The sequence below is a fragment of the Colias croceus genome, chromosome Z (genome assembly GCF_905220415.1).
Source record: "Colias croceus chromosome Z, ilColCroc2.1".
NCBI lineage: Eukaryota > Metazoa > Arthropoda > Insecta > Lepidoptera > Pieridae > Colias > Colias croceus.
The window spans coordinates 14946284-14962233 of record NC_059568.1 but is presented as its reverse complement, the minus strand read 5'-3'; the positions used below and the strand labels follow the sequence as shown (position 1 = coordinate 14962233).

General features: G+C 33.0%; 2 protein-coding genes across 3 annotated transcripts in view; one reads left to right on the top strand and one right to left on the bottom strand.

Moving 5' to 3' along the window:
* The window catches only part of LOC123705568 (probable cytochrome P450 303a1), a 113893-nt gene that overhangs the window by 9873 nt on the left and 88070 nt on the right, over positions 1-15950 (bottom strand). Inside the window, exon 1 of one of the 2 annotated variants that reach the window (XM_045654409.1) lies at positions 589-693. The exons of the other annotated variant lie outside the window; for it this stretch is intronic. The gene's annotated coding sequence lies outside the window, so the exon portion shown is untranslated. Of the gene's footprint in view, positions 1-588; positions 694-15950 lie in introns of those variants that run through there. 2 annotated transcript variants of the gene reach the window in all.
* LOC123705570 (Krueppel-like factor 6) overlaps positions 12818-15950 on the top strand; it is a 91105-nt gene continuing 87972 nt past the window's right edge. Inside the window, exon 1 of the mRNA XM_045654414.1 lies at positions 12818-12984. Coding sequence (XP_045510370.1) covers positions 12883-12984 — 102 coding nt within the window. The 5' untranslated portion in view covers positions 12818-12882. The remainder of the gene's footprint in view (positions 12985-15950) is intronic.

Below are 15950 nucleotides of genomic sequence, written 5' to 3'. Positions count from 1 at the left end.
ACCTACTTTCTTTTGAATATTAAAAAAAATATAGCAACGTTTGCGCTTGAATGCGCCAAAGAAAGTTACACATAACGAAATATTTGTAAGAACCGGTTACGTTCATATTACGGCTTTGTTATTTGTGACGATGTTTATATAATCACTTTTAATTATCTGTATTACTGAAACATATTTTGTTAAAAACAAGGTTTTTGTGTTACATTGATGCAATAGTTATTCTCATTTTCTTTATTATCTGTGTCATTTATTGCGTATATTTTATGTTTAAAATTTAAACATTATTCATTTTGTCACCTGCATGCACATAATAATAATACCTATGTATTTTAAAATGAGGTCACTCATAAATATTTTGAATTTAACAGTCATTTAATAAATGTTATAACATTATTGTAATGATAACCAATCTTATTAATTAATATAAATTGGACCAAAATTAAAACAATAACAAAATTCGCCGGTGCAAAAATTACCAAAAATTAAATACTTATTAAAGAATAATCGCTCAGCTACTATTCTACACAAAATAAGCAACAATCAATAAAAATGTAACGCATTGCAACAGAACGTATGTAATCAATTTACCTTAACTTTCACTGAAACCGGAAAGCGGCGCTGTCAAATGCGGTATGAAAACCAGAATCACAACATAACCTAAGAGCTATGCAAGCAAATGTAAACTGATGGATAAATTCGACTCGTGTTCAAGTAATTTCGCGGGTGGGGACCGCAAAGGGGGGGAATGCGGGCCACTTCGTTATGGAAAACCAGTTTCATCCTAAATGTATTGGGGTTCATTTGTATGACAAAGAAGGGTCGAATATCCTTGGTGGAGTGACGGCTAATCACTATCCCGATATCACCGTGTCACTCGATACTGTTGGCGAGTGACACGCTAGTAATCTTTATGAATTCTGAAGTTGTTGTGGACTACGTAAACAAGCGGCTGCAAAATAGTTTTTTTAACAGAAATAATATCGTTGACGATGGGAATCATTTAAATTTTATATGTGTTTAACGATTTATATAGATTAATTTATGAATGAAAACGACATTTTTTCGCTTACCATCAAATTAACAAAGAATAATGATTGTTTATAATATATTATTATACATTTGATATAAAAGAATATGAGTATATTTTGTAAAATGCATAAATTTTTATAACCCTTCCAGAAAATAAAAGCAAATCTTCTATTCAGTAAAACTTACTAATTGAAAGGCGTGAAATGTTTAATCTGAGCAAACGTAGCAAAACGAGTCAATTTATTTAAATTTCATAAACATCGGTTTGTTATAAATTGTTCAGCACTTTCGAAGCGTTGTGAAATAACTAGTTGTATCAAACTTGTGGAATGTTCGTTGAATCATCGCCTAGATGAAGGAGCAATTTAGTCATACTTTATACATTGATATCTGAGTTTGTGCTGAAATTATTTGCTTATAAACCAATTTGATAACACAGCAAACAAATTGGCTTGTTCTTAATGAAATTATATCTCAATTTGCAAAACATTATTCAAATGACAACAAGATCCTCGAAAATCAATATATAAATCTAAATAACAAGTATTTAGATTTCTATGGCCAGTACCATAATAAATTAATATTTGTAAACATAATAATAGACTTGACAGCGAGGTACAAATGCGGCCCCGTTTGCCAAATGCAGTAGCTCATATTAAGCTCTTTAGGTGTCATTGAGATTGTTCAAAGCAAGGGAAACCGAGATAATTATTTAGTTCTAAACTAAAGTTAGTTTGTATGGAGCATATTTAACAATATGCGTAGTTATGTTCACCGTTATTGTGTAAAGCGAATTCATGTTGAATGTTTGTGTTCGTGATAGTATGAAAGCTTCATTTATATTTTATATGGTTATATTACTATATGTTGAAATTGTTAGCAACTTTATTACTGAATAAAAGACTTACAGCATTTAATAAGATACTAAAAAAGATGAAAATGTTATCTCACATAACTATCCAAAACAAAGCGCCTGCGACAATAGTCAAGCAAAACCTCAATTGCGTGAATAGTAAATTCCCTTTATTCCCTTTATTAACACAACATCTAGTTCTCTTAAATAATAAAATTAAATAAAAATTTTATTTTTCAAGAAACAGGTACAGCATTATGTTCAGACCCTGACCTTCATTTTCATAGTTCACAATTTCGTATTATTGTTTTAATAACTGCCTGTTTAAACAGAGTTCATTTTTCAAGTGGGCTTTCACGGTTAATTTCGAAACTACAAGAGTCTCGTTGAAATATTATATTATACCAAAAACATTAAATAAATTTGTAACTACATTTTTCAAGAATTATCGGGACGACTGCAAAGTTATTAATTTTACACGAAAATAGTAAACAAATTTCTATCGGCCACGATAATAATTTTTTATACAAAATCACTTCCCTGTTAAGCCTGGATCAGTATTGCGAATTTAATTATGGCGGAGCAATTTATTCATATAATCTACTCTATTCAGGACTGAATCATCAAAAGTTCAAATGTTTCATTTCAAATGTAAATTATCATTTATCACGACGGGATTCATTTTTAATAGGTACTAACTTTAGTACCTAGGAACAGAAAAATACATTTTTGAAAATTTTAGAAAATAATTGAGTTCGTAAATTTATCCATTTTTTAAACTTTAACGATCTAAACACTATACTTAGTAGTTATAAAATCGACCGTTTGCCCAGGCTTCGCGCGGGAAAAATCAGCCTTTGTTCTAAGCTCTTTCGATATCAGAAAGTTATACTTAACTCCATAACTTTCTGTTAATGTAAGAAATTCTATGATCCGATCAGAGGTTCTGAAGATTCCTCCATAGCGTGTAAAGTTAGAAACTTTATTTCTTTTTATCATTAGTGTAGACTGTAGATGCATCCAGCGGCCATCTATTCTTTTTGAATTAAGTAATTAACCATAACGTATATAAATAAAATATATGAATACTGTATAACTATAGTAGTTAGTGTAGTTTCGAAAAAGAAAATTTTATGATCCTATCGAAAAAGTTGGTTGATATCTGTCCATCTGTGGCTATAGTAGCGAACAGAATTTATAGCAAAGCGTCGATAAATAATATATATACATTCAGGGAAAAAATATTGGCAAATATTGTATGAGCAATAGTTTCAGTTCTATTTCGTAGTTTAGTTTTAGTAATAAATTCAGATAGGGTTATTTAGCTTGGTTTTCAATGTTTGGTCAAGTCTTTATCAGAAAATAGAATTAAGAAATAAATAATAATTAATAGTTAACAATTAATAATAATTATAAATCAAATTGAAGTAAGCTTCTGGCTCAACAATTGGCTTTATTGAATAAAAACTGTATAATTATTGCATAAACAGTATAAAGTCATCATCATCATCAGCCCATATAGGTTCCCACTGCAGGGACACGGGCCTTCTATGAGGGTACAGGTGCGGTTTTTTAGGGGTTCCACCATCTCAGGGTTGTCTCGGCCTCCTCTAGAATGTAGTCCATAGACTTATGAATAAAAATACAATTAATGAAAAGACACAACATAAAATATTTACATAATTAAAATACTAGAAGTAAAATACATTTAAAATAAACAACATAATTTCACATACAGAAAAAATAAATTACAAATAAATTAAAAAATAAACGACACAAATCACCTAAAAGTACCCCAATGTACAAACTTATCTCTAATACTGCTTTCCGAATCGGTGGTATGTTAAAAAAATATTATGTAATGACGATTCAAAAGTGCTTCTAGAAGAAGTCTAATCGAATAAATAAATGTTCAATCGATTTCCATCGGTCGGGCGCGCATTTTGCCACCCCCGGTGTCTGTCATGGGCGAGAACGTCGAGTGGTCACCGAAGGCCAAGTACCTCGGTGTGACCATAGACAAGACCCTCTCGGTGCGGCCCCATGTGAAAAACGTGGTCGTCCAGACGCGCGCCGTGCGGAACATACTCCGCCCCATGCTGGCGTCTCACCTGCCTCTCCGTACGAAGCTGTGCATCTACAAGGCGTACGTTCGCACGCGACTCACCTATGCGGCCCCTGCGTGGTTCGCGTTGACCAACGAGACGGACCGCAAGTCTCTGCGAGCGCAGCAGTCGCTAACGCTCCGCACCATCTCCGGAGCACCACGCTTCGTACGGAATCAGGTCATCTCCAGGGACCTGCGCATGGAGAGCCTGGACGACTTCGTTCGTCGCCTGAGTTCCGCTATGTTCGCGCGCGCCGACGGAGCGCGATCCCAGCATTTGCAGGGCATCGCGCCATACCATCGACGACCGCCGGACATAAGAGGACTACCACGTGACCTAGTCTCCTAGGACACGACCGCTTCCTCGCCGCTGGCTGATGGGCGCCCCCCGGCACCCTGCCGGCGGGCTCGACCTCGCTAAGCGGCGGTGAAGCACCCACGGACATTCTTCCCCGCTGCAGCTCGCAGATCGCCCGCGATACCTACGCGGGCTCGATCGCACTGCAGCAGGACACCTCCCGGATTTGACACCTCGGACCTTAGGTCCCACCCAGTGCCCCGCCTGTAGTTGCAGGCGGCGTTGCTACCACTGAAAGGGGCCGTCGCCCCGAACAGTTACCCCGAGGCCTGTGAAGGCTTGCGTGGAAGACCCGACGAGCGATCCATCGGGGCCTTAACGGCCGGCCAGTCAAGTTGACTGGTCGAGGATCCTCCCTTTTTCGATGGAGGAATTCCACCGTCCTTCCTCCACAACGGATTCTCCTTCTGCTTGAATCTGTTCAAGTAGAGGCCAAGTGCGGGTTGACGGATGACGCATGTCGGAACTCTTGATTCTTCGACATGTCCTTTTCCTCCTCCGGGTGATGTTACAACATGCACAGATAAATTGAAAAATCAATTTATTTTTGCGCGCTTCAAGCCGGCCCACCGACTTCAGCTCAAGTGCGACCGCATATGGAGTACTGTTCTTATCTCTGGGCCAGAGCACCACAGTATCCTTCCTCTTGACCGCATCCAACGTTGAGCAGCTCGAATTGACGATGACTATATTTTTATGCTTTCCGATAGGTTCGATCCACTGTCAGTGCCAAGAGACGTAGCGTCTTTCTGTATACTGTATAGAATCTACTATGGGGAGTGCTCAGAGGAATTGTTTCACCTTTTACCGCACAGTTCCACCACCGGACCACACGCCGTAAAAACCAGTTCCCTCCGCACCATCTGGATGGTTGGCGCTCCACCCCTATACGCTTCACACGCAACTTCCTTCCGCGTACGGTGAAACTTTGGAACGATTTGCCACCTGTGTTGTTCCCGAACAACTACGACATTGAGGCCTTCAAGAAAAGAGCTTATTTGTCCATTTTTTAAAGGTTTAAAGACATTTATTCCCACTAAGACATTAAGTCACTTACATGAGAAACTTAAATTTTAAAACATAGGTATTTATAAAAAATATCATTCGTTAGTTAAAAATTTAGAGTAAGTTACATACTATAAACATAAGTTTAGGTTAGGTAGGTACTCATTCATTGCATTCAAAGGCATCATTTTAGGCTTCTTTGCTTGCTCTGACATAAAAAAAATACAAATTAATCCCACATTATTGAAATTAATCGTCGAAATTAATTACACGATATTATAAAAATGAGTATTTATAACATGGATCGCTTTGTTTTTCTTTAAAATATATAATATGTTTTGGTTATTATAATGAACAACTGAGAACATGCATGAAGCTGAAATTATGTAATCACAAACATGTTAGTTTTATGGTGATTATTGTACGAAATTTAAATTAAGGTTTTTTGAACGGGATTCCATCTTTATATTGCGTTTCATTATAGAAACGAATCTTTAATGGCGGCCAAAGCTAACACGGACATATTATGGTAGGGACAGCAAAAAAGAAAATAAAAATAACGTAAATGGATAATAAGGGTTTGTATGTATGTATTTATGTATGGTTTTCACGCATAAACTACTGGTCCGATTTCAAAAATTCTTTCACCATTAGAAAGCTGCATCTAGGTATTTTAGGTTTTATCCCGGAAATCCCACGGTAACGGGAACTATGCGGGTTTTTCTTTGAAGACGCGGGCTAGACCGCAGGCGGAAAGCTAGTTGTAAATATTTTGGATGCCCGAAGGCCGGTTAATGGATTTAAAAACACGTTAGCTTTCACAACAATTTTCAGTTCTTATTTTATTTCCTAGAAACCGTGTTAAGGGAAGAGAGCAAGCTCGATCACAAAATGAGATTACATTCTTGGAAAAAATAAACTCATATGAAAATTTGTTACCCGTTCAATATTCAGAGCTACATTTTACAGCAGCCATTGATGTTGTTACGATGAAATTGTAATGAGAGTTATAAAGGTAAAACAACTAAAAGACATAAGCCTCTTGAAAAATACACGAATACAAAATGCCACGAATAAAGGTCTGGTGTTTTTTCTACGTTATCGATATTGCAATTAAAACTCTGGTTTTGGTATCAAATTTCGCAGTAAACGAGAAATACCTTTGGCAATTTTAAAATTTAAGGCATTGTATTTTGTGGAGAACCTACAACTGCGTTGGAGTGCCATGAACTACAGTTTCCCAAAACAATGGACCATCGTTTTATAATTGCTTGCATACAACGGGGAATAATTTATTTTTCCTTTCGGTTGTGTTTTTTTAACGCTCGGATATGAATGGCAAATATTAAACTATTTTTATTACATATTTTATGCTTTATCTTTCCGAATAAAGCAGTCACCTTTTTTTTTTAAAGTTAACTAATAAAATCTATGAAATCTGAGCTATTTTTTCGGTTTGTACTTTAGAAGTACCTATATCTATTAACTATGTAAAATTCTCGTACGGCTTGACCATTTTTCATGAAACTTTGTGTCCATATCGGGTATCGTCTATCGTACCTATAGGCAGATACATTATTACAATTATTCCTATATTGTTATACTGTTGTATAGGTCTGTGGATCGAACATCTATTTCTCATAAGATAAAAGAGATTAGATAAGAGTAAGGCAGACCGCAGAACAAAGTTTGCTGGGGCAGCTAGTAGTTTTTAAATAAACAATATAAGTTGTAAAGGCAGTCTATTTTTCATAAAAGATTGGGAAATTGTAGATAATATATTTTTTCTTCATTCAACATTTCAACAAAAAAAAAACTTGTTTACGTTTGTAGAAAATAAAAACGTTAAATTTTTTTTATTCTTTCTCAATCTATTGTGATTTGTTTTTAATTTACAGTAATTTTTTTATTTACAAGTAAATAAATTTAAGTTTTGTTCGATTTCGGAGATTAGCTTTCTTTTTTTTTAACGAAGAATTAAAAAGATCTTCAGAATGAGAACGTAGTTTAGTATGTATTAGTATTGTATTAAGTATAATATTATATTATCTGTGATATATATTACGTAATATGTACTTTACAAATTTAAGTTTTAGGTACAAATATTAATACGTTGTCATAATGTTTCACGGGGTTATTCCTAAAGAGGTTATATTTATTAGCCCGAACAAAGCCGGGCGGGAAGCTAGTTTTTAATAACTAACGAAGCTAGTTCAATATTGAGTTACTAACTTCTGACTAACTATTGAGTCTCTCATCTTTCCTTGTCCATCGTGGAACTTTTAATTTAATGTCCATTTATTCGTTAATATATCTTATGTGTTATGAGAAGATAGATTACGCTTACTATTTCGTCGATGTTATAATAAAACCGGATCTCACCTACCTGCAGCATGGGCAATATTGGAATTGCACCCTTAATTGGCTCTTTAATTGTGATGTGTATAGGCCAATTTTGAGAACAACTGATATTGTTCCATCATACTAGAATAATTAATAATCAATATTTTGATATTAAAGTCCCCATAAAATCGATTTAGCTCGTGAAAATCTTTCAGGACAAACAGGAAGACACACAGACAGAATTACAATAGAGACTTAAGACTATGTATGTTTTATTCGCAAGCAGGTATTATTTTAATTTAAAATGTTTCAAGAATTAAAATTTGTATTAGGATACTGGTTTCGTCAAAATCTATCTCAGATTTTAGTAGATGACGAAAATGCAAATTAACTTGTATATTTTTTTCGAGAAGGATTAAATTTGGTTTACGTTTAAAAATAAAACATAAGGACAATATAGAAGAAAATAAGACGTGTGGCACTCGGGGACATAGCATGCCTTCAAGCCACACCTTCGAGCCCGTCGGAGTGAGGAGCGTGAGGTTTTTTCGTTACGGAATTTCTCGATTCGGTCCCCGCGCTCAAGGCCCGCGATAGAAGCTATGCAATAGCTTACTGCTTAATACATAATATATTTATATATTGTATACTTTTAACTTTGGTACAATAATATGTCGAAATGGTGAGATCCATTTGAAATCTCTTGGTTTAAAAATTGTACCTATTACAAATCTGCCGTATATTTTTTGGTTTATCCATCGTTTTTGTATTTACTGTACCTGTAAGTGGTCATTTTACTTTCTAACATGATCAAGTCAGATTTAATTTATTTGAATAAGAATTCAATAAAGGCTAAAAAATAGTACAATGACAATTTATAAAACATATTTTGTAAAATAATTACTAACGGTTATTAACAAGGGATTATTTTTCCAAAAAGATAAAAAAAACATTCATTTTGTACAAAATAAAATTTTACAATTTATTCTAAGTTGCTTGAAGCGTCAGGCGCGCTTGAATGTTGGCAGGCCTGTCGTATGAATGGAACATGTCTTCGGTACCGGCGCATACGCATCCGTACGACGCATACTGTTGGACCATAGATATAAGAAACTATAGAACGGTCATATTTATGTGAATAAATATTTTCGTACTTTATTTTTCTAATGTGTAATGTTACATATTTTTTAATTACGCTACGCTGGTTATCACGAGGATTATTTAATACACATAATAATTTTTTAACAGGTTCACTCTGTTTTTTTTTTAAATCTACTAGGTATGTCTGACATATTTTTGGTTGAAAAAATATTTAAAAATTTAAAACGAAGAATGCTCTTTATGGCATCAACAATTATTTTAAAAATTAAACTTATGCACGCATTGTGCATAAGTTGCTTGCTGTAAATTATAATACAACATTGCTGGAATAACTTAACTCTTGTTGGCAAGCAAACGTCCGTACCCTGTTAAGCTGTTCTTTGACCGGTGCGTCTCAACCAACAGTATTTCTGTAAGCCGATTATTGAATGAACCTTAACATTTTCTAGATAGAAAATTATCAAATAATGTACAATTATTTTATTGAGAGTAATTGGCAATTATCAGTCAATTATTACAAGCTTAAGCTCTCAAGTGGGAATCAAATCTTTAAACCTCCTTCAATCTTCTCAGGTTGCCTATATTAAGCGTTTATCAGCAGTTTGTTTATAGTGAAAGTATTAAGAATAATATGAAATAGAATTAATTTGTTTGAAATTTAAAACTGTTTCTTTTTGCATACGAACTATCTAAAATGGGGTCTATATTTTATTATTTTTAATAAATTTTCTATGCTGCCATTCTATGTATCTACGAATCTTCTACGAATATCATAAAAATTACGGCCATGAAAATTCATACCTATATACCCAATTATATACCTAAGTATATAAATTTTTTATTTTATTTATAAGGCAGGATTTTAAAAGAGCAACTATTAAGTTTCTTGCCAGCTCATCTATGCAAAACTGCCTTGTCAACTGGTGATAAATTTTAAATTATGTATTTTGATGATTTAAAAGTGTCTCCTTTTAAAAGGAGTCTTGTTGAATGAATAAATGTTTGAGATTGAGTTTGAATATGTCTAATATTCAAACATTTTATATTTATATAATGTAATTTGTGGTCTAATAGAATAATCAAGTTCGAATAAAATTAATAATTAAAATCTAGTGTTAAGCTATCTAAGTTCTCGTAAGAATTACCTAGTCAATGTTTTGGAATAAAGATGATTTGGTCTTAAATTAAGTATTAAATAATGTTAAGAGATTGGAGTAATTTGTAATGGAAGAATCTTGTTTGAATGAATTAGTTATTTAGTTTTAACAATATGAAAATTAGATTGGTCTACTATTTTAATGTTGATAGTACATATTTGTCTATTATTTAAAGATAAATAAGTAAAATATATGGCGTATCGTATTAAAATAACATTATACTTTTAATTAAATCACATGTTCTTTGTTTAAACACACTATGATAATAATATTGTTTAATTTTAGCTAAATTTAATCAATCGTTTGTTCCTCTTCATAATTGATTTTATTATAATTGAATAACCATCCTATATTATAATATGCTTAGTAAGTAATTAAGACTCGTTCATTATGTTAATAAGTTTATTTGAAACTAGCTGTTGCCCGCGACTTAGTCCGCGATTACGTCGTTTTAGGTCATTTGTCGTTTAAAAAAAAATACGTGACACTTTATTTTTGAATGTTCTTAATTGTCTCTTATAAAATTTAACTACATTAAAATTGAAAACTCTGATAAGAAAATCTTAAATATCTTTTGCCTGGAAGAGATCACCGCCGCCAAGCCGCCGCCTAATAAATATACTGTGTTTTCTTATAAAATCGTAACATAATTTATTTTATCTACTAAATTTTAATAAATTTATAACTAAGTTCTTTTTATCTAAAAATGAGCTTGAGCTTATATTAGGCAAAAGTATACATTAACTTTTTATAATTTCAGGATCGCACCTTAAATGGGGCCTCGGAAAATATGCCTACGGGTTATTAATAGAGAAATGATACACAACAAAGTTATGTTGGTTCCATTTTATTTATAAAATATAATGAAAATGGACAAATATAAAACATATTATGTAAAATGATTAAAAATATATAAATGAAGCAACTACGATTCAAAGAAAACATCTTTTTCAGTGTGAAAATGCTCTAAGCAATCCTGGATGATGAGTATATCATGTACTCTCATCCCAGTACGTTCGGTACCTCGATAGCCATAACGATAAATATTATAATCAGATAACAGCAAAGTCAGAATAAAAATCATAACTTGTACAGTTGTGAGTGCAAAATTTATGTTTCATTTGGCAATAACATTTTTTTCGGTACTAAAACGTAGTAGTTTGATATATGGTTGGCCGCCCCTTCTCTCCTTCCTGAAAAATATCCTCCAAAATTACCCCAGATACTTCCAATGATTGAACCATACGTTGGACATTAACTTCAGTCAAAAATTGACGAAGCGGATGATTACTAATTTCCACTTAATCCTCGCTGCCACTATCTTCATCATCAAATCATCAATTTTCAAGTGGTGTTGTAAAATTGTCAGCAGAAATAGTCTTCCAAAGGCGATATAATTTTATGAACATTGAATCTGTAAATAAAAAAATCAAAAGTTAATTGTAAATCTATAAAAAAAGCTACTTACAAATAAAGTTTTATCAACAAACTACTGTTCCCAACGCACCTCAAAATCTTGTAATTAAGTAAAAAAGAATTCATCATTTTATTATTTCATTCTAAAAGTGTAATAAAATACTTTATAAAACTAATAAAATACATGAATTGCTATCATTATTAAAAAAATACCTATAAAAGTAACAACTTACCTTTTGTATGCTGAAAATTCACAAAACACGAAGATTGAATTTGATATTTTTGGTTTTATGACATTCAAATTCAAAAGTTTGACTTAAAATAATAAACATCTACCTACCCTCACTTTTAAAAATGTAGTATATTCACACGAAATATAAGCGCACCTTAGGTATAGGGAATGGAAGATATGGGTTAAAGAGATAAATAAATAACATGATTATATTTAAATTATTAATTTTCAACAGTGTATTCAGTAGTGTTAACATGTAGATTGATTTGATTTTTACGAAATCTCATAGATGGCGCTGTTTCAAATTTGTCTTTATACTACTAAATTCATTAAACTGTTTCTCTGCCCAAATTACGTAAATGACATAGTTTTTATTTTGTAAAGCTAGATAATAGTATGGCTTACTCGAAACCAACATTTAAACATGAGTCTTTAGATTGTACGCTGTCGTAGTACACGGAATATGTAAGAAAAATAAAGGTTCACAGCTCCTCCCCCGAAGGTGATATCATGATAATATGTTTAAACTATCCTCACCCGACCTCTAAGGAATATTCATGCAAAATTTGAAGTATATCTATGCAGTACTTTCTGAGATTAGCTCGGTCAAACATACAGACAAACAGACAAACAGATAAACAGACAAACAGACAAACAGACAAAAATTCTAAAAACTGTGTTTTTTGCTTCTATATCGATTATAGATCATGGATTATGTATTCTTTTAAAAAAATATTCAATGTACAGTTTTGACTTTCCTACGATTTTATTATATGTATAGATTGCTAATAATTTATAGTCGAATGCTTTCATGAAATATTAAATTCGAGTGATATCAATAGAACGAATATACCTTTTTATCATTTATCATTGTTGATGTAGAATTTGATTGAACATTTTATACGAGTATATGGATTATATTATGGAACACGGAGTTTTACTTTTTTGGCAAACATGTAATTGTAACAGGAAATAATTTATTAATTTCAATTGAGTAATTGCAAAAAATAAAAAATATATATAAAATAAATTTAAAATTATTTTTATATGAAAAATAATTACAACAGAGATAATCTCTGAAATGATAGAGTCAAGTAGGCTGTCCTATAAAAATGCGTGTACTGTCTAATCATAGTAGGATCTGTGGTGGAGGATCCGAGCGGGCAGAGGGGCGCGGGGGGTCTTCGGTACGCGGGCAAATCAGTCGTGCGCTTGCTGCCGAGGTGGCTATACGTGCGGTGTGTTCAAATATTGTTTCGATCCGCGTCACATGTAACCACGATGGATGTTCTTCCTAGCGGCAACTTATTCCGCGAGTTGCAGGACGTGACGGACACCGGTTATTTTGAATGGAAGCTGTCCTTGGAAGACTACTGGCAACAGGTAAGGAGCTGAGCGACTCTCTTGGCCTCATAAGCGAGCGATCTAGCTGGCGAATTATTGTTAAACCATTTAGTTTCTTCTGTAGGATAGCGTCGCGCTTGCGTGAGCCCTATTCGTGGCGGTCGATTTTCAACGGATCTTCAAGTTAAACGGCCCAAGTGTGAGAGAAAAGTTGGCTGAAACTGTTGGGACCTCTGAAATTCGTGAAGGTTGCCTTCGAGCGGCCGACAGCGCACTACCGATGCTTACGCCATTACTAAAAATATCCTAGTTTAGTTTAAAGAGGTTGAGATTTACGGAATCGTGAATACCGACTTATAAACATTCCGATAGTTGAATGTTTTTTTAACACCTCTAATCAATGATTGGATTAGAGAGATTAATTACGATTTTATTGTCTTTATTTTGTTTGTTTATTGTTATATTTATCTGCAATGCTATTTGCGTAACTTTTATGTTTTTGTGTGTTTATTTCTTGTTACTAACAAACTTTATATCTGTTCGTTTTGAACACGACTGAGTTATTGAACATTATTCTATTATTTTCTAGCAATTTAATTTATATCGTCGTACCTAGGTAATTTTCTAAAACTGGGTAGGTATTTTGTGCACAAATTGGAATTATTGTTATCATTTATTATATCATAGGTAGGTACCTTTTTATATTAATTTAAAGATATATGCGTGTATATCTACTTATATCGATCTAATTTTAAATACAACCTAGGTACCTAACAAGTTTTTATTTTATCTTGGGTGTAGGACGCAAATGTTTACGAAGCAAATATCTACCTATTACCTAGGTAGGTAGGTACCTACCTATAATATAATTATTCAAATTTAATTTTGTTAGGTATGTTATTGGTCTATCTAGAATGTTGGTAAGAACTTTAGTTCTTTACTACTTATAGTTTATGCATACCTACTCCCTTTTTGAATTCTTTACAGTTAACCCAAATACATAAAGCACAAAAATGGCTGTATCGATTTTGATGAATTTTGACACGTTCTTAAATTTTTACATTGGAAATGGGGAAATATTATTTTATGTACAATAATTCAATCAATTTAGTATGTTTTTGTTTATTTTGAGGAAGTGTTTGAAGTATCGGTAATCGGACTAAAACTTTTTACTATTATTACCATTTTCTTGCATCAAATATTTTTTGAAGCCGTTCCTCATAAACAATAATATGTATGCATAACTAGCTGCTCCGCGCGATTTCACCCCCGTGACTCCTCTCCCGTTGGTCGTAGCGTGGTGATATATAGAGCCTTCCTCGATAGAATAGCTATCTAACACCGAAAGAATTTTTCAAATCGGACCAGTGGTTCCCGAGATTAGCGCGTTTAAATAAACAAACAAAGAAACTCTTCAGCTTTATAATATTAGTATAGATAAGTAATAAGTTATAGACGAATGAATTTTAAGAAATCGGTAATTATTTAATCTAAAACTTTATTGAACCGTTTGATATTTGAATCTATCAAACTGCATCCGATCTCTATATAAGAGACAATAATTAGAATACACTGCACTGATTTACTAGAACAAGATCTCTATATAATAATATAATAATGACCAAGAATCTATACTTAGGTATATTATACAGCTGAAGAGTTTGTTTGTTTGAACGCGCTGATCTCAGGAACTACTGGTCCGATTTGAAAAATTATTTCGGTGTTAGATAGCCCATTTATCGAGGAAGGTTATAGATATAGACCATATATCATCACCCTTGGTCTTAGACCAACAGGAGCGGAGCAATGTGGGTGAAACCGCGCGCGGGGCATAGCTAATTAAAAATAAATAGAAAATTAGAAGTAACATTGTTCATAGTTTTAAAATTATTCGGAAACTTTAACAATCTCTAAAGTTGGCTGTTGTAATAAAGAAAAAAGTAAATTTAACAGGATAAACTAAAATAAAAGGATTCTCAAACAATACGTTTTTGTTAGCAGAATCTTATACAAAACTTTTCACGTCATTTTTTAACGATACAATTAAAAGAATTCATATTAACTTTATAGTTAAATAATCGTAAATATAGTATAAAAGATATCAATTAGGTGAAAGTTTATGAAGTCGCGGTTGTTAAAAAAAATAAAACATAATTCTTTTTAATATATATATAAATCTCGTGTCACAATGTTTGTCCTCAATGGACTCCTAAACCACTTAACCGATTATAATAAAATTCGCACACCATGTGCAGTTCGATCCAACTTGAGAGATAGGATAGGTTTTATCCTGGAAATCCCACGGGAAAGGGAACTATGCGGGGTTTCCTTGAAAACGCGGGCGAAGCCACGGGCGGAATGCTAGTATTATATAAAGATTATCTTGTTTTTCTCTCTTTTTGCCAAAAACTTTTAAAATTTTTTCGACTGAACTTGAATACAGTTTGTCAATTGAACTAAAGTCTAAAACTAATGGAGTTTCATACGAAATCGATATTTTTATTGAGGCACGGAGCACAATTCAAATCCTTTGATAGAACGAAAACAAATTTGAATCTAACCAATATAATAAAGTTGAAGTATTCGTTGCGCGCTTTTGAAATATTTTTTTTTATTAAATACATTTATCGAGCCTTTGTAACATCAGTCTCTCATCATTAATGAAAAATGCTGCAAAAATTTGAACAAATTAATAACAGAATGTGCGGGTCCGTCAATTTTTATTTGAACATTGTTTATCGTAATGTATATTTTTACACTTAAAAAGTTAAAACTCATTTTGATAAATCTATAGTACCGGACTCAATTGTAATAGTTACCTGTTGATTACCTGGTACAATAATTGAGTCCGGTGCCATACATTTTGAAACGAAATAATTCGTAATACCAATGGTAATTATGAGGACAAGTTGTTCCATGTTTACATAAAGATAATAGACATTCTTGGTCACTTATCGTCCTTTTTGTAACGAGTCAATTAGTCACGGTAATTCTATTTAAAACGT